The sequence below is a fragment of the Heliangelus exortis genome, chromosome 3 (assembly GCF_036169615.1).
Source record: "Heliangelus exortis chromosome 3, bHelExo1.hap1, whole genome shotgun sequence".
Classification (NCBI taxonomy): Eukaryota; Metazoa; Chordata; class Aves; order Apodiformes; family Trochilidae; genus Heliangelus; species Heliangelus exortis.
Window position 1 is genome coordinate 33,195,722 of NC_092424.1, and position 22,849 is coordinate 33,218,570.

The 22,849-nt window shown below is 49.2% G+C and overlaps 1 protein-coding gene across 4 annotated transcripts; it reads left to right on the forward strand.

Moving 5' to 3' along the window:
• Nucleotides 1–76: 76 nt before the first annotated feature.
• KLHDC3 (kelch domain containing 3) lies at nt 77–22,226 on the forward strand. 4 transcript variants are annotated; one of them, XM_071739964.1, is made up of 11 exons: nt 77–341; nt 7,181–7,416; nt 9,700–9,876; nt 12,084–12,199; nt 13,633–13,704; nt 13,931–14,144; nt 14,432–14,518; nt 15,746–15,854; nt 20,904–20,977; nt 21,308–21,386; nt 21,588–22,226. In XM_071739964.1, exons 2-11 carry the CDS (start codon nt 7,263–7,265, stop codon nt 21,652–21,654), a joined length of 1,149 nt encoding a protein of 382 aa, XP_071596065.1. In that variant the 5' UTR covers nt 77–341; nt 7,181–7,262; the 3' UTR covers nt 21,655–22,226. The 4 variants fall into 4 exon arrangements, with proteins under 4 accessions (XP_071596065.1, XP_071596067.1, XP_071596066.1 ...); XM_071739966.1 differs by lacking the exon at nt 77–341 and adding an exon at nt 617–845; XM_071739965.1 differs by lacking the exon at nt 77–341 and adding an exon at nt 618–950.
• Nucleotides 22,227–22,849: the final 623 nt, after the last annotated feature.

Below are 22,849 nucleotides of genomic sequence, written 5' to 3' on the forward strand. Positions count from 1 at the left end.
AGCACTGTGGGAGTTGTAGTCCGGCGGGGGAGGACGGCGGCACGCACCGTCGCTTCCCTCCCTCGGCCTCTCCGGACGACGCCATATCGTGCCTGACCGCGGTGTGGTCGGGCCCGGGGCGGGGCACAGTACGGCACGAACGAAGGCACCACCCCGGAGGGGGGGGGGCTCTGGCCCGGCACCCTCAGAGGGGCCCTGCGGGGCCGTGCCAGGTCGTGCCTTCCCAGCGAGGGAGGGCGCCCACGGCCCCAGGCGAGCGGGGCGGGGCCGGACTACAAGTCCCAGGGAGAGGCGGGTGTGGCCGTTGGAGTGGGACTGTCGGTCCACCTTCCCGCCGCCAGGTACGGGGCTGGGGCTGAGAGGGAGCGGGACTGAGAGGCAGAAGCTCTTCGGGCGGGGCGTCCATGCCGCCCTCCCCAGGAGCTGTGTCGGGGCCGGGGGCCGGCGGCGGGGCTGGCCGTGGCGGGTGAGGGGGCTGGAGCTGCTGCTGAGCCCCTCCGTGAGGGCTGGGCGCGGGGGCCGGGGCCGCCTCCCTCCCCGGTTGCCCTCGGCCAAGGGGCGGGCAGGGCAGGGCCTTTGGGGCCGTTTGGAGGCGCGGGGCGGCCCCGAGGGGCCCGTGAGGGGAAGGGGGCGGGCGGCCGACCCCACTCTCCCCTCTCACCGCCGGCGGGTCTCTGCCGGAGAGGCTGCCTTGCTCCTCGCCCTGGCGTAACCACCGCCGCGCCACCTCTCCATCCCTGTGGGTTTGTGCCGCTTCAGCACCTTGACGCTTTCATCTCGGCTTGGGGCTTCACGCCTGGTCCTTCCTGACCCCGTGGGTCAAAGCAGATCAAGGACTGACACAGGTGGGCACTGCGAGCCTGCCCTCGCTCGTCATGGGAGGCCACCCGCTGAGGCGCTCCCCGCCAAAGGCTCTGCCTGGAGGATCCTGGTTTCGGTGTCGACAGCAGGTGCGGAGGGAGAAAACAGTGTGGCTTTGTGTAAAGCAAAAACTGCCACAGTATCTCTCACCTCGGCTTTCCTGAGCCTTCTCCCTCCTCCCAAGGGCTGCACTTGGCAAGGCAGAAACAGCTTGACGGTGGCCAGGGGCCGAGACAAATTCCTGGCAGGGAAGCAGGAATGATCAAGGAGTATCTCCAAAACTTACACCCCCTTTGTAGAGAAGCAGGAGCAGCAGGGCTTGGGAGTCAAGGTGAGGAAGAAGAATTAAGCTCCGTGAGTGCAGGATCTAGGTTGGGCCTTGGGCAAAAGCAAGTCGGCAGTGTGCAAAATATCTGGGCAAAAATATGGAGGCTGTGCTGCTGTCAGCAGGGAGGGACACTGGAATAAATTTCTGTCAGTGCAGTGTGGTCTGTGATTCCCATGTCTAACACGAGCTTCCAGATGGGTCTCGGTTAACAAGCTCAGGGGCGGTTCTAGCACCGTCTCGTTTACTGGTGCTGAAATTGTGTTCTGAGTGTCCAAGCTGCTGAATGTGCCAGCTTGCAATTTCACACTGCCTTAGCACAAACGGTCAAAGCATCAGATAAATGTCAAGCGTGAGTGAAGAAAGCGGGTTGTTCTCATGCTATCTCTAACAGTAAGTTGGATGTGCTTGAAATAGAACTGTATATATGGACTGCCGTGAGCTGGTTGGGCTATTTTAAGTATTACTAAACCTTGTGGCTGGCATCTTTTGGGAGACGGGACTGAGGCAGACACAAGGTAGGATTTGCTCTCTGGAGGGACTTTGCAGGAAAAGGAGGCTGCTCTGCTTGGGATGGTGCTGTAATTCTGGGGGTGACAGAGTGAGCCCTGGAAAATCTGGGGAGCTTCCTGCTGGGTCTCTCCCCGTTGTTGTGGGAATTGACTACAGCAAGGCTAATCTGAGCAGCTTTCAGAAATGGCTCTAGGTTTCTTTCTGTGTGTGTAGAGGAATGAGGCAACCCAGTGAACTCTCTTAGTAAAAAAAAGTCTATCCAAGGGTATATATTTTTGTTCCAAAATTATGATCTGGCTGCTGTGTTTGGAGATGGTCAGTAGCTTTATATCTCAAATGAAATATTTTCATAGTTAATTGTAGGGATTGGAAATAGAAATTTTAAAAAGCAAACAGAAAAACAGCTGAGAAATCTGATTTTAAAAACCCATGATTACTCTTTTTTTTTTAAAATTACTATATTTTCTACTTATGCCACTTTGCTAAAGTCACTACAGCAGTTTGTAAGGCATGCTAGTGAGCAGTTATATAAGTGATGTTTCTGGTGATATCAGATGGCCACGTGCTGGGTTGGTAGACTCTTGTTAGGTGTAAGCTGTGGCAGTTAGGATGAAGGTTGTTTCAGGCATTGTGGGCATCTTCAGACAACGGCACAGCCAAAGATTTGAGAGTTTTGTCTCTAGGTGCTGTATTGGAAGAATGCAGAGTTGATTTAAAAACTGGTTGTTTCCTTGCTTAGCTGCTCAGGTGAACTGTTGTGCTCCCTTTGCTGGATGTAAGTGCTGGCAAAGAGCAAGGGAGGTGTTGAAGGATGTCCATAGCAATTTCTCTGCTGACAGACTTGTCAGTTTCCACTTGTGGTCAAGTGTCACTCCTAGCTGCAGTGACACAGCCAGTCTGCAGTCACCCCACAGCTGTGGTTGCACCACTTCATCTGAAAGCGTGTGCCTGAGCTTGTGGTGCTGCTTGCCAGTCAGTGGTGAGCTTAGGTGCTTCTGTGGGACCACAGCAGGTAATTTTGTGCACTTTTAAATTTTAACCTCCCTGTGTTTGGAGGCACAGGAACAACTCATTGCTGTGCTCACTTAATTTCCAACATTATCATCATCAGGTACTTCAACAGTAGGGGAGGTGTAAACTGATTCTTAGGAATATTCATATTCTAGTAATTAGTGACAGGACCTGCCAGGGTTACTACCCAAATTTCTTTGTTTTCTCTATGCTTGACTGTAACTCTGGATAGATTATGCCAGACCAGAGAAATTGTGAAGATTGCATGATTGCTGCCTGTGCTAGTGCAAAACAAAGTGAGAAAATACATTAGTTTTTGGAGAGTTGGAGTGGGAGGTGACACATGTCGGTGGAAGCAAGTGGTGGCTTGAACATGTGCCGTGCTGCAAAGGAGACCCTGAGTGCATATATGGTGCTCAGCATGTGGTCAGAATGCACAGCACACCCATCTGAGACTGGGAGGCAACCAGAGCTTCCTATTCTAGGGTGACCCAAGCCTGTGGAGCATGTGGGAGTGCAGCTTGTTTGGTTTTGTTTAGTCTAGAAAATATCTACTCTCACTGTGTAAGAAAATTGTGCTTGTTTTGATTAAATTCTTTTTTGGTCTCCCTATAAGTACACAGTCAGAGTTCCTGGGGGTGCTGGGGCACAATTTTATCTGAACGTGTTATCTCAGTCAAAGATTTCTCAGACCTTCAGCCAGCTTCTGCTGTGGGCACAGAGGAGCTGTGGAGGCTGCTCTAAAAGAGGTGCAGCTCCAGACAGGAGAGGGGTGGCTCAGGAGGATCCAGAAAAGGGACACACAGTACCTGCATGAATCCCTGTAGAAGACAACCCCCTTCTCATCCTGCTGGGTTTTGGCAGTAGCAATAGCTTCTGTGATTTCCATGTTTCAAGCTTAATTTTTCTGCATCGTTAAAGCCTTTCCTCTGATCCATGATGAATGATAGTGTCAGTACAGTTCCTTCAGTTGACTGTGAAGAGTTGCAAAGCACCTGGTTTGCCTGAGCTGGGACAAGTACCCTCCTGCAGCCAGTGTCCTCTCAGTCCTCTGGTACAACAAATCAATATTTCTGGGTTTTATAGCCTACATCCCAGTAGCTGGTGTCCTACATGGGAAATCACAGAATGCATTTTGCATAACATATTGTTGTACGGTTCCTCTCTTCTACCAGCTGTGCTTTGTATAATCTTTACAGAAATCTAAGGCACACTGCCTAATGTAAAGTGTATTGATGAATTAAGAAGTCCTCAGTGGAATTAGGTTGGAAAGTCGTGTATGTCCTCATTTATATCATATAACTTATAATTGGAAATCAAAACCTGAAGCAGGACTTGACAACGTGTATAGTTGCAGGACAAAGAAATACCATTTAAAAAAAAATGTTAAATTCATATTTGCATGTAGTGCAGAGAGGGGAATTGCAGAGGAGAAAAACTGACTTTGGGGTAGAATACTGTTTGAATTAAACCATTGAAAAAAAATGCAGGAGAGGAGTGAGGTGGAGCTGGATGCAGAAGCATGGGGAGGGAGGAGTGAGGGGTCCTTGGAAAACACGTCTATGTGGCTGTGCAGGGAGGAAAGGGCTATGGACCTTTGTGTGGCAAAATGGGAGGAAAAGTGCTTGGTGAAGGCAGAAAATATTGCCACCATTTTGGGATAGGATTGTGCCCAGTGGCAGAAGAAGATGGAGCCTGGCTGAATGTTTTTATTACAGTGTAGAGAAGAGCACTTGGGTTTGGAAAAGCCCTAGCAGCTTGTTAAATTTTATTTATCCATTTGGCTTTTATTGTATGATCCTGTAAGGATCGCTTCACATTTATGATTGTTTTCTTTTCATAAAGTGAATGAGAGTTCCTGCATGCTCTGGGTCTGACTAGTGGCAGGAAGAGGCTTTTCTGGCCAAGATTTGTATTTGCTCTGAAAATTATCCCCATCACAAGCCAAGGTGAAGTACAGCTAACTTCAACCCCTCATTCCTACCACCACCCCCCTGGGGCCTGCTGCCTGGGAAGGGCTGATCTCTGAAGAAACCTTTCACAGTAATTGTAATTCTAGGAATGTAACCAGCTGAGCTTTGACCTGCTGCCCCTCAGTTGACCAGATTCACTCCTTAGGATGTGCAGCCTTTTGATTCCTGTATACCTGTGACTGATGTTAATGATGAAACAGCTCAGGCAGGGTAGCAGGCTCCTGTTGGAGTGAGAGGACCAGTGTCCTGCTCTGGCAGCAGCGTGCTCCTCAGCACACACCTCAACTGAAGTCCCAAGGGTGAAGAACAGTCTGCTGTGCTCCTCCACCCCAGGAGGAACCAAGTGTACAACTTGGAAGCAAGATTAATGCTCTTAATCTTCCAGAATCAGGCGCAGTCTGAAGGGTGTTGAATATATTGACACTGGTGATAAAGTCCAGTTAAGCTCCTTGAGGAGTCTCCTACAGAATCACTTAACCAAGAAGCAATTTTGAGGAAAATGTTGGTTAAATTTTTCAGTGGTAGCTCACAAGTGAGGCAAGAAACAGATTTAGATACGTGAAGCCTTCAAAATAGCTTAAAAAGGTGACTTTGGTCTCCATGGAAACCCATCTATTCTGTAGCTTTGTGGAGGACTTACACAAGAGCTGCTGCCTGGCTTAAAAAAAAAAATTATAAAATAGTACCTTAAAAAAAAAAAAAAAAAAAACCCAAGACCTGCTAGATCTGAATTTGGGGTGGTCCCAGACATGCAGTGAAGCCTGGCCTATAGCGGGGGGGGGGCTGTTCCTGGGCCCTTCTAGAGCAGCTCTGCTTGAGAGAAGCTTGATGTGGCTTTTTGGGTTGCTGACTGCAATTCAGATTATGGTGGTTGCCTCAGCAAGAAGCAGCTGGAGGGACTCCTTGGTCTGCACTCATCTGTTATTAGTGGGACTGCAGGGTGCTCTTTGTTTGGATTTTGCACATCCTCTTGCTGTAGCTTTCAGGTACAGAGCATGCTCTGGTTGAGAGTCATTTTGGGAACGATGTTAAAAAGAAATAATTTTAAAATAAATTACTCAAATTTTGCTGAGATTTAGGAGTTTTTGAACGAGGCAATTGGTTTCTGGATGCTTTTGAACTGTCTAGTATGCATGGCTGGAGCTGGACACCTGAGCTTATCTCCATGCCAAGAGCTTCCTTTTGGGTGGCATCCCAGGTGGGGATAAGATGGGAGCATGCAGGTGAGCTGGAGCAGCAGTGATCAGGTTGCTGTACAGGTGCCTAGTTGTGAGCAGTGGTTCTGCTTGGCTGAGGAGCTGGGGGAGGCTGACTGGAGCAGAGCACCAGGGCAATGTCCCTTCTTGCTGCTCTCCAGCTACTTTGGAAACTAAACAGGAGGAAAGTTCTCCTTGGGAAAAGTCATGACTTTCTAAAAAGAAAAAGAAATGAGAAAAATGTGTATGAATTTTAGTCCTCATTGGAAGACATCTGCAAATTTCTTTGCATTCTGCAAATGCTAAAACTAGGCATGGGGTGGGAGTATGCTGACTGTGTTTCAAGAAGCTGGAACCAAGCAATAAAAAATGAGAATTTTCTTTAGGCTGACTGAAACACTGACATATTTTCTAATGGCTGTTTTTCAGCTGGGGTAAAACTGTTAAAGAATAGAAGTGATCTGCTTTTTTAGAGGCACCCAGGCAAGGCTGTGCTCCAGATCCTTAGATCAAAAGCAGAATCTCTGCAAAACTTAGGGGTGGTGACCTCTCTAAGAGCTGATCTAAGCCACCTATTTGAAGCATGAGGTTTTCAACAGATCTGAAGTTACAAAATTTTCATGGTTATGCCTGGATTTGTTGCAGGAGACAAAAGGCCTTACTCTAATAGTTAGCAAAGAACTTTCTCCCTAGACTAGAGGGTTTCTGTTCTCTCATGGTTAATTAAGCTGGACCATAGTGCTCAAATCATTAAGTCCAAATGCTGGTAGTTGTCTGTCTCAGTCTCAGGAAGTCAATTGCTTTTTGTGGGGATGGTTCTTTAAGGTTTTTGTTGGGTGTTTGGTTTGGTTTTTTTTAATATTTTCCTCTGCTGTTTCTCATGACTGACCTGAAGAGCTCTCTTCCCTCTGACTCAGTTCTTCTCACCTTCACAATTGGCTCTAACTTTATTTTCATTCATGTTGACAAATTGTTACAGTGGCTACGTGGTGGATACATGACTAGGGACGGGCTGGGCACGCGCCACTTGGCTGCATTTGCCAAAGATGCTTGACTTGGGCAGCCTGTACAACTATCTTGAGGGTTTTTTTGTTTTGTATGTGAGGGCATCTCTGTTTGCTCTTCCAAGCCTTGCTCAGGTTACGATACCTCCCTTATGTCTCCTTCCCAAGGGCAGAGCAAAACCATCTCCAGTTGAGAGGCGGATGAGTGAGGATACAGCAATGTAACCTTTATAGTTGGCCTTCAAGGAAGACTTGTGAGATGGATCATGTTATTTCAGCATTCTATCTCTGTTGCAGGGCCAGGTGTCATCGTGGTGGCCCAGGAAGCATGCTGCTGTGGTGCTGGGGGCCCTGAAGACTGTCTGGCTTGCAGGGAGGAATGCTACGGTGGGCGGTGCACTTGGAAGGTGGGCCGCGGAGAGTGAACCACGCGGCTGTGGCCGTCGGGCACAAGGTCTATTCCTTTGGTGGATATTGTTCTGGAGAAGACTATGAGACTCTGCGACAGATTGATGTCCATGTTTTTAATGCAGGTAGATATGTCCTTGTGAAGAAAAGACTGTCTTGCTGATCTTGGTTAGTAGTTTTCTTGCCCACTGCTGCTTAACCTGTTACACTCTGTAGCAGGCTGTCTGACTCTAATTTCAAAAGAAGCTATCAGTGTAGATGGCACCATCTTGTGAAGCCCTATATTTCCACCTTCAGGGGCAGGGTAGAGAGGGACTGTAGTTCAGCATGCTGCTAGGATAACAACCCACTAGAAATAACCAATGGCTTATTTTGTCCTTTTTCTTTGTGAACACTAACTCAACTAGATGCAGAGAGGAGATGTTTAGCTAGCTCAGGTCCCCTATCCAGTTTGCAGCATGCCCATGAGTGTGGAAGTGCCCCTAGTGTGGAAGTGGTAGGGTGGGAGTACACTCTGTTAAGTCTCCAGGTTTAGAGTCCTGCGCTGTTTCCCTGTGGGGGAAGTTGACAACCACTGCCAGCATGATGGAGTCAACAGAGACACGTGGATAGAATGGAGGCCTTCCCATTTTGGTAGCAGCTATCATGCAGATTTACAACATGGCTTAGCAAAGCAGCTGGAGATGGAGCCAGTTGTGTAGGGTAGCCAGTATCTGTCAGGAGGCTGAGCTAGAGCTATGACTGTGCTGGGAGAAGCTGTATTTCTTCATTGAGTGCTCTTTGAGCTGCAGAGGTATTGAGCTGGTCCATGAAGCATTTTTCTATAAATAGGCAGGTGGCTGAAAAACTGCACAGACACTTGGGTGGGTGCAGCTGAACAGAGACAAGTTTTGCAGACTGGACAGCATGTTGAATGCTCTCCTAGCATGCAGGTGACATGTAGATACAGTGAATGCACTCTTCTAAATCTAACTGTGGAGAAAGCTGATTTGTGCAGTAGTGGATAAAGGCATTGCTTACTCAGGGCTGCCAAGGTGACCTGCTCATAGTGTAGAGGGGTGTGCAGCTCAGGATCTTGTGAACAAAGACATTCATCTCTGTCTAGGCAGACTGGTCTCTCACACTTAAGACAGTTCAAATTGTAGCTTGTAAAACGTGCCAGTAGAGCACGTAGAAGCATAATTACTGTGCCCAAGGAATGCTTTTGTATTTTCTTCCCTTATTGCCACACCCAAATATTAAAGGGTCATGATGCTGCAGCCACCATGTGAGAGGTGACACTGGCTTTCCAAGCCCTTGCTCAATTAGGATTGCCAGATTCCAGTGCTAAAGCCAAGATACCAGATTTTTTATTATTTCTTTCAATCTTCCAAAGAGAAATTCTGTGTTTTAGTCAGGGAACATCCCATCTAGCTTGAGTTTAGCATAGGCTGTGCTTTCTCAGTGCCCTTTCTGCCACTGGCTCACCTTTTAATATGCCTGACCCTTTTCTTTAGTATTTCAGGGTACTGGAGACTGTCTTCTGCTATATTTTGTGTTATCTCTGTGTTGAAAACAAAACTAGAGACTGTATATGTTGGTAGAGGGAGAGTGTCTGGGTGCTGTTATGAAATGGCCATGTGAGGCTGACTTTGATGCTTGCACTGTCATTAAACCCTGTCCTACCTGTTAACTGCTCAAGCTGCTGTTGAACGTGACATACAGACTATGAGAAAGGACAACTTGTAATCACAAGGAACTCCTATTAGTAACACAAGATTAGCAGAGAGAACTGAGGTATGAATGGGGGTAAAGGAGGCAGACGACTGTCTCATCTAAACAAAACATCTAAAAAAACCAAAAAACAAACAAACCCTGTGCCCTCAAAGCTGATATGTTGTTTTATGTAAACTGCAAGCCCAAATGGTGCTTTCAGGTGTGCTTCCATGCATGTTGCTGCAGTGAATTATTTCTGTGCTGCCCATTCTTTCAGCTCTTGAGTCTCTTCAAAATTGTCACTGCCCTGAAGTTGTGTCTGTATTCATTATCACCTCTGCACTTTTTCCTTTCCCTGTCTCCATTTTTGTGTCTGTGTGTGCTGTACCTTCACTCACAGTCTAGGTTAAGGCAGAGTGGAAAAATCTTCAGTGTAACTGATGCAGAATACAGACTATTTCTTTCCAAGGTCTTCTGGTCCTCTAGTGCTTTCTCTAGTCTCTCTTGTAGCAGGGGTCTGTATAAAACTGTGCTTCCCTATTTCTTAACTCAGGGTCAGCTGACTCAGGGTCAGACACAGCTTTGTCTTTCTTGCTTATTTGACTGCTTCTGCACCTTGCCATAGGGCGAAAAGGAGCTGGGAAGGATGGGTGAGACTGTGAGAACACGTAGTGAGCTTAACGTTTGACTTGGGCTCAAACTTGTGCTTTCAGTGTCTCTGCGCTGGATCAAGCTGCCTCCAGTGTGGACAAACAGCCGAGACCATGTGAGAGAGGTGCCCTACATGAGGTATGGGCACTCAGCAGTGCTCATAGATGACATTGTCTACATATGGGGTGGTCGCAACGACACTGAGGGAGCCTGCAACGTGCTTTATGCCTTTGATGTCAGTAAGTTCCAGCTTCTCACTCTTCCTTGTCACAATTGTTCTTGATGAGACCTTCTCTGTGTCCCGCAGCACTGCTCCCTAACTTCCTTTCCTGTCCCTCAGTCTGTCTACAAAGTGACAGTCTGGAAGAAGCGGTGCTAATGGGGAATTGCTGTACCCGGCTGCTTCAGCAGATTTAGAAGGGGAGCAGGTTGGCTGCATACTTGACTGTAAAAAACATTTGAACAGAGATTACTGAGCTTGTCTGGTAGTCAAACTGATTTTCATTGTTCTATCAGGTTTTTGTGCTCTCTCTCTAATGGTAAGTACTGTGGCTGAAGGTTGCAGCAAAGAGGGGCTATAGATCCCTGAGATTGTGGTTCCTCTCCAGGGTAGTCCTTTCTGAAATTGTGAAGGATAATGAGGAACAAAACACAGAGCTGGTCAGGGACAGGATGGCAAAATAAGGGAAGGTGTGAATCAAGTTAGATAAATCTGAAAGATGGAGCCTTTTGATTAGCTTGTTCATAGTGCTGCTGGAGCACCTGGGAAGCAAAAGGCACCATCAGAAACTGGGTGGACAGGAGCGTCAGGAAAGGAAGGGAGTGTACCTGGATTCCAGAGGCAAGTCCATCTAAATACTGAACCCTAACTGGCTTGCTGGACTTGCAGGGAAACAGCTTGCTCTGTTGCTTGGTCATGGGTTCCTTTCGTCAGCAAAAAATGTCTCACAGCTTGGAGCTGCTCTCTGGCCACAGGGTTTCCCCCTTCCTCTGACACATGCAGCTGGGAAGCCACCAGTAAACCTCTGCCTTTGTAGAGGCCTGGTAGTGGGACCTGCCTGGTCTCCCTGCCAGATGCAGCACTTTATCATTAAGTGAAAATTAACAGAAAGTTCAGACTTCGGTCCTGGTCAGAACCCTGTGCAGCTGTCTATATGCTGTGCCTCTCCCCTGCCAATCCTGGAAAGTGAGGCTGGCAGTTGCAGTTCTGTTGTCTGTGGTGAAAGTCCCACTAGAAATTGCATCAGACTGGATAAAGTCCTGTCTGAGTGCAATTTTGTCCCCTGTGGTGCCGAGCAGATCACAAGCCAAAGTCTGTTCCATCTCAAATTAGACATGTTGCACTTGGGTGAGCTCTTGCTGCTACCACGTAACCGGGCTTAGAAGCAGCACTGTGAAGTAAAAGAACTTGATAGCTGCCGCAGCTTTCTCACTAGAGGCTGTCCAGGGATTCTGATGACCTTGCATGCCCCTTTATGTGGTTCCAGCTGGAACCAAGGTGGATAGTTGTGGCTGCAGGCCAAGTTCAGAGAAGTTATCCTCGTGAGGAATAGTGCTTTGGCTCCAGTGTTACCACTTCCTGAAATAAGCACTGCTCTTGGCAGCTCGCAGCAGTTAAGGAGGATGGGGGGAATGTCTCCTGATGCCTCAAGGCTTATCTGTGCCTCTCTGGGCTCTTGGGGACAGGTGCCTGTTTACGCTTGGCACTGAGTCACTGGCTTGGCTCCATGTTGCTCTGGCATGGAGAACAGCTCTGGCTGGATTTAAAGTGCTCCTCTAAATTAAGCCAACCCCTGGAGTATGCAGGGGAAGAGGCAAAATCTGGCTAGTACAGGCTCATGGGGAGCAGTGTGAAGGGAACCATGATGGTGAGGAAGGCTCCCCTTGAAGAGGGGTTGAGAAGATAAGAGGAGCAGATCAGATAGAGGGAGCTGCACTGCAGAGGTGGAGGTGTGTACAGTAGCTCTGCTGACATGGTGAGCTTGTGATTAGGTGACTTCTGCCTGGATTTGAGAGCTGTTTTTCCTTGGTCAGTTACCCAGCATCTCCACACACTGAGGTCAGTTGGGCCACTTAGCATTATTGCTTCATTTTAATTGGAACTGTAAATGCAGAGTTGATAGGTGACTGACAAGTAGGTTTTGCAAGAAATTCAATAAAGATAACATTGCTCAAGCAGTGCTGTACTATTTACTTAAAATGACTGTTTGCCAGGTCCAGCAGAGTCAGAAGCCATGCCCAGGCTGAGAGCTCTGTCACTGTTCCCCCCTGTGGAGGCTCAAGTAGGTAGCCCTGCCTGAAGAGCCTTGCAGCCTCTCCAGGGAAGTAGGTGCTGTGTTTGAGAGAGGGAAGGATTTCTGTCTTAAAAGTGAAGAACAGTAGTAAAGAGCTATCCCATCCCAACATCTACTGTGTTTTCTTTGCGCTGCCTCCCGTTTTGTTTCAGACACGCACAAGTGGTTCACGCCAAAGGTGTCTGGAATGGTCCCAGGAGCAAGAGATGGGCACTCAGCTTGTGTCCTGGCAAAAAGCATGTTTATCTTTGGAGGCTACGAACAGCTGGTGAGTAATCTCTGTAACTTGTTGTTTGGCTATCCATTGGGAAAGAGGGTGTTCCTATCCAGGACATCGGTAGAGGCAGGATAGAGGGACATATTTGTGTGCATAGTTGTTTTCATTTTGTAACTCAAGGAAGTTATGGCATTACTACCCAAGTTATGGTCATTTTTTTTTTTTCAGATAAGGTGGTTGGGAAAGTAGTCCTAAAAAAAATCATGTGGCTTTTTTCTTCCCCAAAACATTATAGATGTATAGAGGTAAACCTGATTATGTTTTTGTTTTTGTGTTTTTTCCTAGCTCATTTGTCAGCCAAATTTAGATAGAAATATGCAGCATTTTTAATAAATACATATTGAGGTACATTTATTTTAATTAGGCTGAGAAATGAGCCTGAATCACAGAATTGTCACAGTTGGAAAAGACCTCTTAAGGTCACTACATTTAACTGTCAACACCCCCCAAAAAACACTGAACCAACAAAACAAACAAAAGAACCCCTTCATGCCCATGTTGTCCCTTTCCAATATCTGCACGTCTGCTCTCACATCTTGCTGATTATTTCCAGCAAGCACTTGCCCTCCCATTAAGAATACCTTGAGCCAAAGGTCACCCTGTGCTGTCAGTGTGCCAAATGCTCCTTTGAACAAATCCTTACTTAAGGATTACAAATCCATCTTAAGAAGTGGATAAATGTCACTTCAGCCTAACTCCAGGTTTCGGAAGAGCTGTGCGAGTTCACAGCAGATTATTACTTGGAAGAAAGGTGGGGTTCTGTTACAGCAGTCCTTGGGTTTTTCCCCTCTGAGGACAGTAGTGTGCCAAATCCATGCCTTTGATTACAACAGCAGGAGCAGTTCAAATGAGGCACTTGAAATTGGTTTTAACCAAGGCCAAACAAATGTGTAGCTGTCTCACTGCTATCTCCCCTGCCTGGAGGAGCAGGGTGCTGTCTGTCTGCAGGCAGGCTCTTCCAGGAAGCTAGCTGCAGACAGGTGTTGCAAGATCCTCAGACCACTAAGTGCATTTTCTCCTGGAAGTTTGGTTTCCTGGAAGTAATCTTAGCTTCTGCCTCTCATCAGGTGACCTTAGCAGAGCCAATTTGACTGTCCTGTTAGTGCCCCTTTCTTCTGTGGCTGCATGAAGTGGCAGCAGGGTTTTGCTGTGAACGTTTGTATTGTGGGCAGGGCAGCCTTGGGGGAAGGAATGAATGGGAAACAAATGGGAAAGCTGCAGGGAGAGACAGGACACTTTTAAGGAGAAATGGGCCTTGCTTCCCTCTTGTTAAGTGATAAGTGTGCTGCCTACCCTGACATTTTGGAGCAAGCACGATGTCTCTTAGGAAGCACTGACTCCAAAAGGATGCTCCAGGAATGTGGGGCCAAATGTGATATGGCTTCTCAGTCCCTTTGTGACCAGGCTTCCATGCTGTCTTCCAGGCTGACTGCTTTTCCAACGATATCCATAAATTGGACACCACAAACATGATGTGGACCTTAATTTCTGCTAAGGTCAGTGTCTGTTTTTCATGCTGGTTTGTGGAGGAAGTCTCACATCTGCCATTCTCTGTGGCAGCTGCCCACACTTGTCTCGCAGCTTCTATATAGTGTGGCTGATATCTGCAAAGGAGAATTTCTCTAGGAGAAGGCAGCTCCCTTGACTTCCCCATCAAGATGTGTCATCTCCCTGGACAATCTGCATTCTTTCTCTTTTCCTGTTTTTACTTTGTCCCTGCAGGGTACACCAGCTCGCTGGAGAGACTTCCATTCAGCTACCATCATAGGAACAAAGATGTATGTATTTGGTGGCAGAGCTGATCGTTTTGGACCATTTCACTCCAACAATGAGATCTACTGTAACCGGATTAAAGTATTTGATACAGAAACAAATTCCTGGCTGGACTCTCCTCCAACTCCAGTACTCCCTGAAGGCCGTCGGAGCCATTCAGCATGTGAGTGTGGGTCTGCTGAGAGAGAAGGACAATAGAAGGAAATTCCTGGCTGCATCAGTCAGGGTGTCTGGTCTCCTAGGTGGAGATGTGGGGGTGCAAGGGGTGCATAGAGCCTGTTCTCTGGAAGGATGCCACTCACTGAAAAGCCTTGCACGTAGCTCTGCACGGGAAGGTGATGAAAGCAAAAGTGGATAACCAGCACCACTTTGCTTTGTGTCTGGTGTTAGGACAGTGACCTGCTGGGCACTGCCTTGGGTGGCACACTGATATCTGTGCTTTCCCCACAGTCAGCTACAACGGGGAGCTATATGTATTTGGTGGCTACAATGCACGGCTGAACAGACACTTCCACGATCTCTGGAAATTCAACCCAGGTATTTGTGCTTTTAACTTGTTACAGTGAGAGTGCTCAAGGTCCTCAAGAGTGTGAGTGCTCCCCTCAAGTGTGTGAGTGCTCCGATGAGGATGCTCTCTAAGGACAAGGAGTCTGTGTGTGGGGGAAAATGGCTCTTCTGACAGCTCTGACAGGAACTTGTCACTGTGCCCTGTTCCTCCTCAGACTGTCACCAAATCTCAGTTAGAAAGTGGAAAAGAAAATACTGTTGAAAGACACAGCTAATGAAAGGGTGGGTGGCAAAACATTGTCTTGTTTTTAGATATGCAGCAGTATTGGCAGAAAAGAAGATATAGGGAAGAAACGGAGTTAGAACGAGAGACTGTAGCTGGGGAAGCAGCTCAACTTGAACTGCAGCATCTCCATACCATGGTCTCTTGGCACCAAATCAAACTGTGCAGCAGAAGGGGTGGTTCTTAAGCTGGTACCCTGAAAATCAGTCAACTGTGAGATGTTTTGGGGTTTTTAGTCCTCAGGCAGGCACTTTTCACAGTCCGTTACACTTATTTTGTTTGCTGATTGCTTTGCATAGTAAAGTTACTTGAGAGCAGCCAATTTGGTGCTTCCCAGGCTGACCTATGAGCTAGTGGGAGAGAGCCCCTGAAGGTTTTGGTGCTGTGCATTTGTGATTAATCACCCTTCAGCATCCTTGCCACAGAGAGCAGCAAGAACAAAGGCTATCTTCTCCATCTGGTTCAGTTCCCCTTGCTCCCAAAACCAGGCTATCCCAGCAGTCTCTACTCTTTTAGGATGCTCTGCACTCAGGGTGGCTGCCAGCAGATGGAGCTTGTTCCTGGGCCTTCCTCCATAGCTGTATCGTGACAGGGTGCTGAGGAAAGGAGGCTGGCTGCCTGCCTGCCTTGTCCTGGATGGAGCTCTGCCCTGTACAGCTCCCTCTGATGTCCAGCCTGGTGCTGTGGCAGCCCGCGGGTCCTGGCACTATGCGTGTCAAAGGACTGAACCTGCAGGCAGAGCTCCAGGCCTGTGCCTGTCATCTAAGTGACACTTCAGTAATAACGTCATAGAAGTACATAATTTTGCTGCTAGTGAGAAGAGGTGGACAGGGAAGATGAATGTTGGGTAGCTGTTGTCTGAGGGGCAGCGGGCCTCCAGTTTTGATGTGATCTGTTTAAATCCATAACCTGCTTGTACCCAGGTCTTGTCCAGGCTCTTCTGATAATCTGGTGCACTCTTTTCTACCCTTTAGTTTCTCTTTCTTGGAGGAAGATTGAGCCCAAGGGTAAAGGCCCATGTCCTCGACGCCGGCAGTGCTGCTGCAGAGTGGGGGACAAAATCATTCTTTTTGGAGGCACCAGGTGAGTTGTGTGGGGTGGCTCTGTGAGAGGGTTTGCCATTCCCTTAAGCACAGTGTCCCACCACACCCTGCCCCATGCTGCAGTCAGACACACTTCAGAGGCACATGGCAACTGTCCTTCTGCCTTACAAATGCAAGAAATCATGTAGACCAGGGCTTCTCTGGAAGAAGGCCGAGGAGGAGATTGAAGATGTTGTGTAAGCTTGTAAAGTAGCTGATAACAAACCTTCTTGTACAAGTAAAGGCAGAAGTACGTAAGATGCTGTTCAAGAGGGGTTGTGCAGTGGGTGGACTTTCTGTGAAATAGGTGGTGGGGAGAAAGGAGGAGATCCTGCCATCAGAAGGACTGGAAGTATCCCAGTCTGCTGTGCTGCAGCAGACCTCAGACTTACTTATCCTTCCTTATGTGCTTCCCTGCTTCTCCCACCAGAGTTTCTTTCTTCCACTGACAAGTGTGGTGTCTTCAAACCTGCAGTGGGATGTCAGCTGAGTTGAGAGCTGTTTGAGGAGCCCACACACAACAAAGCATCAGTCCCTTCTGTGCCAGTGTTCCTTAAGAAAATTTCCATTCACAAAAGGGGCCTGGTGTTAAGGATTTGTTTGTCAAACACTGGAAGTGATGCTGTCAGGGTGCAGGGCAGTTGGATGTGGCCAAGAGCCTTAACAGCTGCTGAGAGAAAGGAAGTGGATCATCACCAGGACACACTCTGTGCTGTCTGGAATGACAAATTGCAGCTCTGGCATACAGGCCTGTTTGCCAGCATCCACCTTGCAGAGACATTGAAAATTATTTCAGCCCTCAACATGGTTTAGAAAGCTTTGGAGCTTTCTCTGCCACACTAGCAATGGTTTTCTGGAGATACTTCTGAAGATAGGCTGGAGCAGAAGGCAAGGCAGGGCAGGTTCTGCTAGTGAGCTGACCATACCAGTGTGATGGTATGAAGGGCTTTCAGGCCCCAGGGGTGCTGGGGGTGTGTGCTTAGTTGTAGGATGTTTGTGTAGATTTGAGGGAGTGCTCAGTGTAGGTGAGTTGTGCAGAAGGCTTGGTAGGACTTGATGGTAGTTTTGGATGCTCTCAGATGCTAGCAGTGTGGATTTGTGTTGCAGCAGCCCCCGCACTCTGATTCTAGACCTAGGCACTCCTAGACTCCTAGGAAATGCTAGCAAACCACAACAAATTTAACACCAAGTTTTTGGAGTTTGGTCCACCTCTGCCAGGCAACACAGCAGTGCTTTGTCTTCTCCACCGAATGACTTCAGTATTCAGCTTGTTCCCTAATCCAGGTTCAACCCAAACACAGGACAGTTCAGCAGCACTAGGTTGGGATAGGAAGAATTGTTGGTGGCCAGGAATGCAGCTTGCTTGGATGGGAGAGAGAGTCTTGCAAGCTGGGGAGGGGGGAGACAGACAGGGGGGGGTGGGGACTGTGCTCACTTCCTGTAACAGTTATCAGGTGTATTCTGGAGCTGCCTGGCGAGAGATAAGAAGTTTTCCAGGAAGTCGTTGTAATGGAGAACTCCCTGTGGTCTGCCTGCTGACCTGTGCCCCCCTGCCCGGGAAGGGAGGGGGGTGGGGGGAATCACAGCACAGCACAAGGATCCATCAGGGCTCCTTGGAGGATGAGCCAGCAGGCTCATCTTGCTAGGCTGCAGCACTTGGGGATGGGTCTTGTGTCCTGCATTCCCTTGCAGAATTCATTGTAGACTTTTCAAGAGGTGCATCTGCAGGTTGCCTGCTCCTGCAGCATCCAAATATTTAGTTACTTTCTTTGTTCTTCTTTTAGTTTGTTTATTTCTAGTCCTGCCCAGAGCCTGGTCTTTTTGAACCCCCATGGTCTCTCACATGGCCAGCAGCAATCCTGTCATTTGTGTCTCATTTAACCAGGAAGTCATGTAGCACTAAACTGTTCCTATTAGCTATGTCACAGTTTTGGTGCTGGTCTGGTTTCTTCCCAAACCCACCAGCACTTCAGCATGCAGAGACCATGCACAAGGGAGAACAAGGAGGAGAGGGAACAATACAAAACAGAGTTTAGCTGAGCAGATACCTCTCCAGGTTTGGCTGAGTTTTCCATGACAAGGTTTAGAAGTGCCCAGTTCTGGTGCAGGAGCAGGGACTCTCACTGGGTGCTTAGTGCAGGACCCAAGAGCATTCACCAACACACCAAGTTGCATTGCTGCTGCAGCATGCAGTTTTGCTGACCTCTGTCTGGCAGAAGGGTGCCCTGTTGTCTGGGAGTTGCTTCTCTCCTGGTCTTGAACTCCAGGCTTTCCTTAGCTGCTTGCAATTTGGTGATTAAAACCACAGACTGGTGCCTTCTGGCTTGTCTTTGAAAGATAAGGGATGGTCTAGGGTTTCCTGTGATGTGGATGTGAGATTAGATTGGGGTGTGATGAGCGTACGGGGATGGAATTAAAAGGGCCCTTGCCTGTATCTAGGCAGCTGGGACTCATCAGCAATAGATCCTCTCTGCCAGTAGTGTGATGTGCCTGCAGTTTGTGCTGCAGGTATGGGAACCTGGAAGGGGCAGCTACTGTCCCATGAGAAGTGAAGCTTAGGTGGGAAAAAAAAGTGACTCTGAGGTGAGAAGTCACTTCAGGAGGTCCCAATTAAGCAGTGAGGACATGCTAAATCGCCTTGTCACAAAGCAAAGCAGTACTTAGAACACCTTTCCATTCTTTCAAATTCTCCAAATGAGCATCAGCCATGGGTAGTGCTTTCCCCTGCTCCAAGCACAAATGTTCCATCACAGGCTGGCCTCTGTGCTAGGGGATGCAGCAACCAGTCTCTCGGGGGCTTTAACTGTTTCATCAAGACTGCAGAGGCAAGGAACCATAGGTGAGGCTGTTCCCCAAAAAGCCTCAGCTCACAGCTCCTCACTAGCATTCCAGGACTAACATGAGGGAGTATCAGCTTAAAATGACTGCTGCACTGATCAGTGCCTGGTGTGTACTCAATCTTCTGAAATGCTGTCTCCATTTTGGTACTGCCAGACAGCAGTGGCTGGAGCCCACAGTGCTTCCTGCAGGCAGACTGAAAAATGTCTGTGCTTCCACTCCCATGCAGATGTTTCCTAGCAGCTTTCTCTACACTTCTCTTGCAACATCTCAATGGTTGTGCTGAAATAATTGCAGTAGATCTTAACTGCAATTATTCAGCTTGTGGCTGGGCAGCATCTATTTCAAACCTTGGGTTTTGTGCTCGGTACACAACTTCAGCTCATGCAGCAGAACTCAGAAGCAGTCCAGCTGCTGGCCTTGTCAAAGGAATGTGAGCTCAAAAAATTAAATGTTCTCTGGCCTGCAGGTTGCTATCCTGTGAGCTTTTGCTGGAGTGTTTGTGCTAATGCAGCAGGCTCACATGGCTGTAATGGACAAGGAGGGAAAGCACTGCCACTAAGCCACGTGAAGACCTTGGCATCTGCTTCAGGTGCTTATTCTCTGCTGCTGCCTTCAGTTCTCTGCAGAAAAAGTTGAACTTGTGCAAAGCACCTTCCATATTGTCCTCAGAGAAAGCGTCTTGGCTTATCTCACTCTGGCCCACAGCAGTGCTAAGGCAGTGTGGTACAGTGTGTGCTACCTCTGTCCCCTGCAGCATCAGTGCTCCTGAGAGCTTATAGACAGGAGGATCTAGCTCACAGTTTTCCATGGCATGGCTCATGAGTAACATGGCACTCTGCAGATGCTCCATGCAGCCCTGGGAAGCTAGAACTGAGGTGAGCAGGGAGATCACAGCAGTTGCCTGCAGCATATGGCTCCTTTTGTTGTCTTTCCAGGTTGTAGAAAATTCGAATGGCCACTAGCTACTTGCTGAGTCTGCCACCATCTCTGGAGACAGGTCATGGCTACCATGATCTGCAGCCCTGCAGCACAACTAGAGCACTTTGCAAAAAGTCCTCTTGGGCTTCCAGCTTACCTACCTCACTGGGGACGCCAGTACAGGTTTTTGGACATTGTACTGTGCCATTATGTGCTGCTTGATTCTTCCTAGATCAGACGCCTGTCCCATGTCTTTGTACTTCCCATTGCATGCCTCCTCCCTTGGCCATGAGGTGAAGCTGGCCTGAGGTCTGTAAAAAGACACACTATGGACTGTGTCCTACTGCCCTATGCGTTGAGGCCAGGTAGGGATGGGCTGACCCTTGCCTGCCCAGGCAGTTTGATCTGTATGTGTTTACTAACATGTTACTAAGGCAGCCTTCTGTGATACAGATTTGTGGTGAAGCTGGCTAGTCTGCAACAGAGAGATGGGTTTCTAGGTGATGCCAGCCTGCCTGTCCTGCCTGCTGTGGGGCAGCCCATGGAGCCTGTTTATCACCCAAAAAGCAGGACAGGTGTTTGTGCTAACACAGCTGCCTTCAGGATCTGCTGTAACATCCCTTCTGCAGCCTGCTCAGAGTTACCCTCAGCATTGTTGTGGGGCTCAGCTTTGCCTCACTTAAGTGGAGCTCTTCGAAGAGTCAAATCCACTGGAGCTGCTGAGCAAACAGAGCCCTGAAACAAGCCTCCAGCACTCTCCTCATGCCCTGAGGGTGGGTGCCACAGTTCTGGGGGAGGCCCAGTAGTTGAGGAGCAGCTTGAGGTACCTGGGGGAGGAAGAGAGTGAAAGAGCCAGAGTCCAGTCAGTGTACAAGGAGGGAAGAGGGATGCTCCCTGCATAGTGAGACCTGTGCTTGGAGGTACAGCAAAGTAACAGATGCAGGCAAGGTGAGGGGGAGGCTCACAGCTGGGGTCACTGTGGCTGTGTGCAAGGACTCCCCTTTCCCTGCTATGGCTTGCAGAGGAGTGTGTGTTCCTGCCCAATTGCTGGAGCTGGGGTAGCCAGGCAGCCCTGGCTCTGTGCAGCTCTGCCTACCCTGTGATGAGGTGGGAGGATAATGACTTTGGGTGCTGCAGGGGAAAGCAAAAGGACAGGAGGTATTAGAAGGTCCCTGCATGGGGCAGGCAGACCAGGAATGGTCCTGGACTTGCTCAGCCCTTGGGGAGCCCAAGGGACTGTAACTGATGTACAAGCATTTTGACACTGACACACTTTCCTTGGCTTCCACAGCCCATCTCCAGAGGAGGGAATGGGTGATGAATTTGACCTGATGGATCACTCGGATCTCTACATCCTTGACTTCAGTACGTGAGCACCCCTTGCCCAGTTTGTGCTGCTAATCACAAGGTGCCCTGTGAGCAGGCCTTGCTGTGAAGCACCATACTGTGTCCTACATGGCTCCAGGTGCCTACCTCTCTGAGCCAGGCAGTTGTCTCTGGCTGGTGTATGTGGCTTAAAGCAAACGAGCCAGAAATGCAGCTGTGCTTTTAGACCTGCATTGAGCTCGTGGCTCTTCATGCACTCCTTTCACACAGACTTCTGTTTCCTATGGCACTGATAGCATGATGCCTGGACCCCCAAGCCCCATAGAGCCCAGATGAGGACTGCTGTAGCTAACTGCCCTCTTTCCACAGGTCCCAGTCTAAAGACTCTGTGTAAGCTAGCAGTGATTCAGTACAGCCTGGACCAGTCCGGCCTTCCCCATGACATCAGGTACTGCCTTGCTGGGAAGTCACCCCATGGGTGTACTGCATCCTTGGGATGCTCCAGACCTGGCTGAGTGAGGGCTGCCTGTGCAGCTTCAGGGTGGGCTGGGCTGGAGACCACAGCTGAGGCTGGCATGCAGCAGGAGCTGCTTCAGCCCTGGGCATTGTGTTTGTGCCATCTCTCAGTGTATCTCCTGGTGTGTTACAGATGGGAGCTCTCTGCCATGACGACAAACAGCACCATCAGCCGCCCCATCGTCTCTTCTCAGGGCTGACACCGGCTCGTCCCTCTACCACCCTGCCCTCGCCTCTCCACATACTGATCTCTTGCTCCACTGCCTGCATGAGTTTTTAGCCCTTTCAAACGAGGAACATGTGAGCTCAGTTTGTCTTGCCCTAGCCAGACCTCCCTCTGTCATCACCTTTGGGCAGCATGAGTGTGCAGGCAGAACAGGCTGCCAGGGAGGAAATCTGCTCACCCCAGCAGCACAATTGTGAACCCTCCTCCTTGCTGATGGCTCCAGTGCCTCTGCCTTCCTTCTCCTTGCCTCTGGAGCTGCAGCTGTGCTGACCTGGTCCCCGGCCATCTTCCAAGGGCCTGAATCAAATCCTACCACCAGCCACAGCCCCAGGACTGCCCTGGGTTATGAACTGTTCCTGCACTGCCTAGAGAGAGCAGGAACTTCCACACCTGCACCCACCAGTGCTGACCAGCTTCCTGGCTCTGGATGGCAAGCTCCAGCCCTGAGCTTAGCCTGATGTGGGGAGCCTGGGCCCAGCTGGACCCTCTGCCAGGCTCCTGTTGTAAAACAGCAACTAGCAGGAGTTTTATAAAAGTTGAAGCAGATGTGGTTTCTTCTGCTTTGTGTGTCCTAGCAGGCACATTGTGGGGAGAGAAGGTGTGGGAGGGACTTGTGGTGGCTGTGACTGGTGTGAGCTGCAGCCCTGGCTGGGTGGGAGAAGGGAAGCTGGATGCCCAGGCACACACAGGGCAGTGCTCTGGCACACCTGCCTCCTGCTTGGGGGCTGTGCTGGCCTTCAAAAAGGCAGGGAGGGAAGTGGTCCACATCTCCTGGGCTGTGCTGCCTCAGGAAGGCTGGTGCCCCACAGTGCCCTGCCCCAGGGAGGGATGTCTGGGGCAGCCTTTCCAGGCAGGGCAGAAGTCTGTGCCCATGCCCCTTTCTGTGGAGATCACATATCTGAAATGAAGAGGAGCTCCTGCAGCAACTGTAGTAGAGCTAAAACAGGGAAAGCGAGGGAAGTGCTCAGGGTATTCCCTGGGATGAAGTCACAGGGCAGCTGAGAGATGGTGGTGGCTGTTTGCCAGGAACAGGTGGCAGAGGGCCCTGACTGGCATGTACCCAGGGTCAAGTACTGCTCAAACAGCAACAGAGGTGTCTGGGTTCCTCAGTCTGTGGGAAGTAGCCCCTATGGCTGCAAGAAAGCAGCCTCGAGTGGCAGGAGAGATGA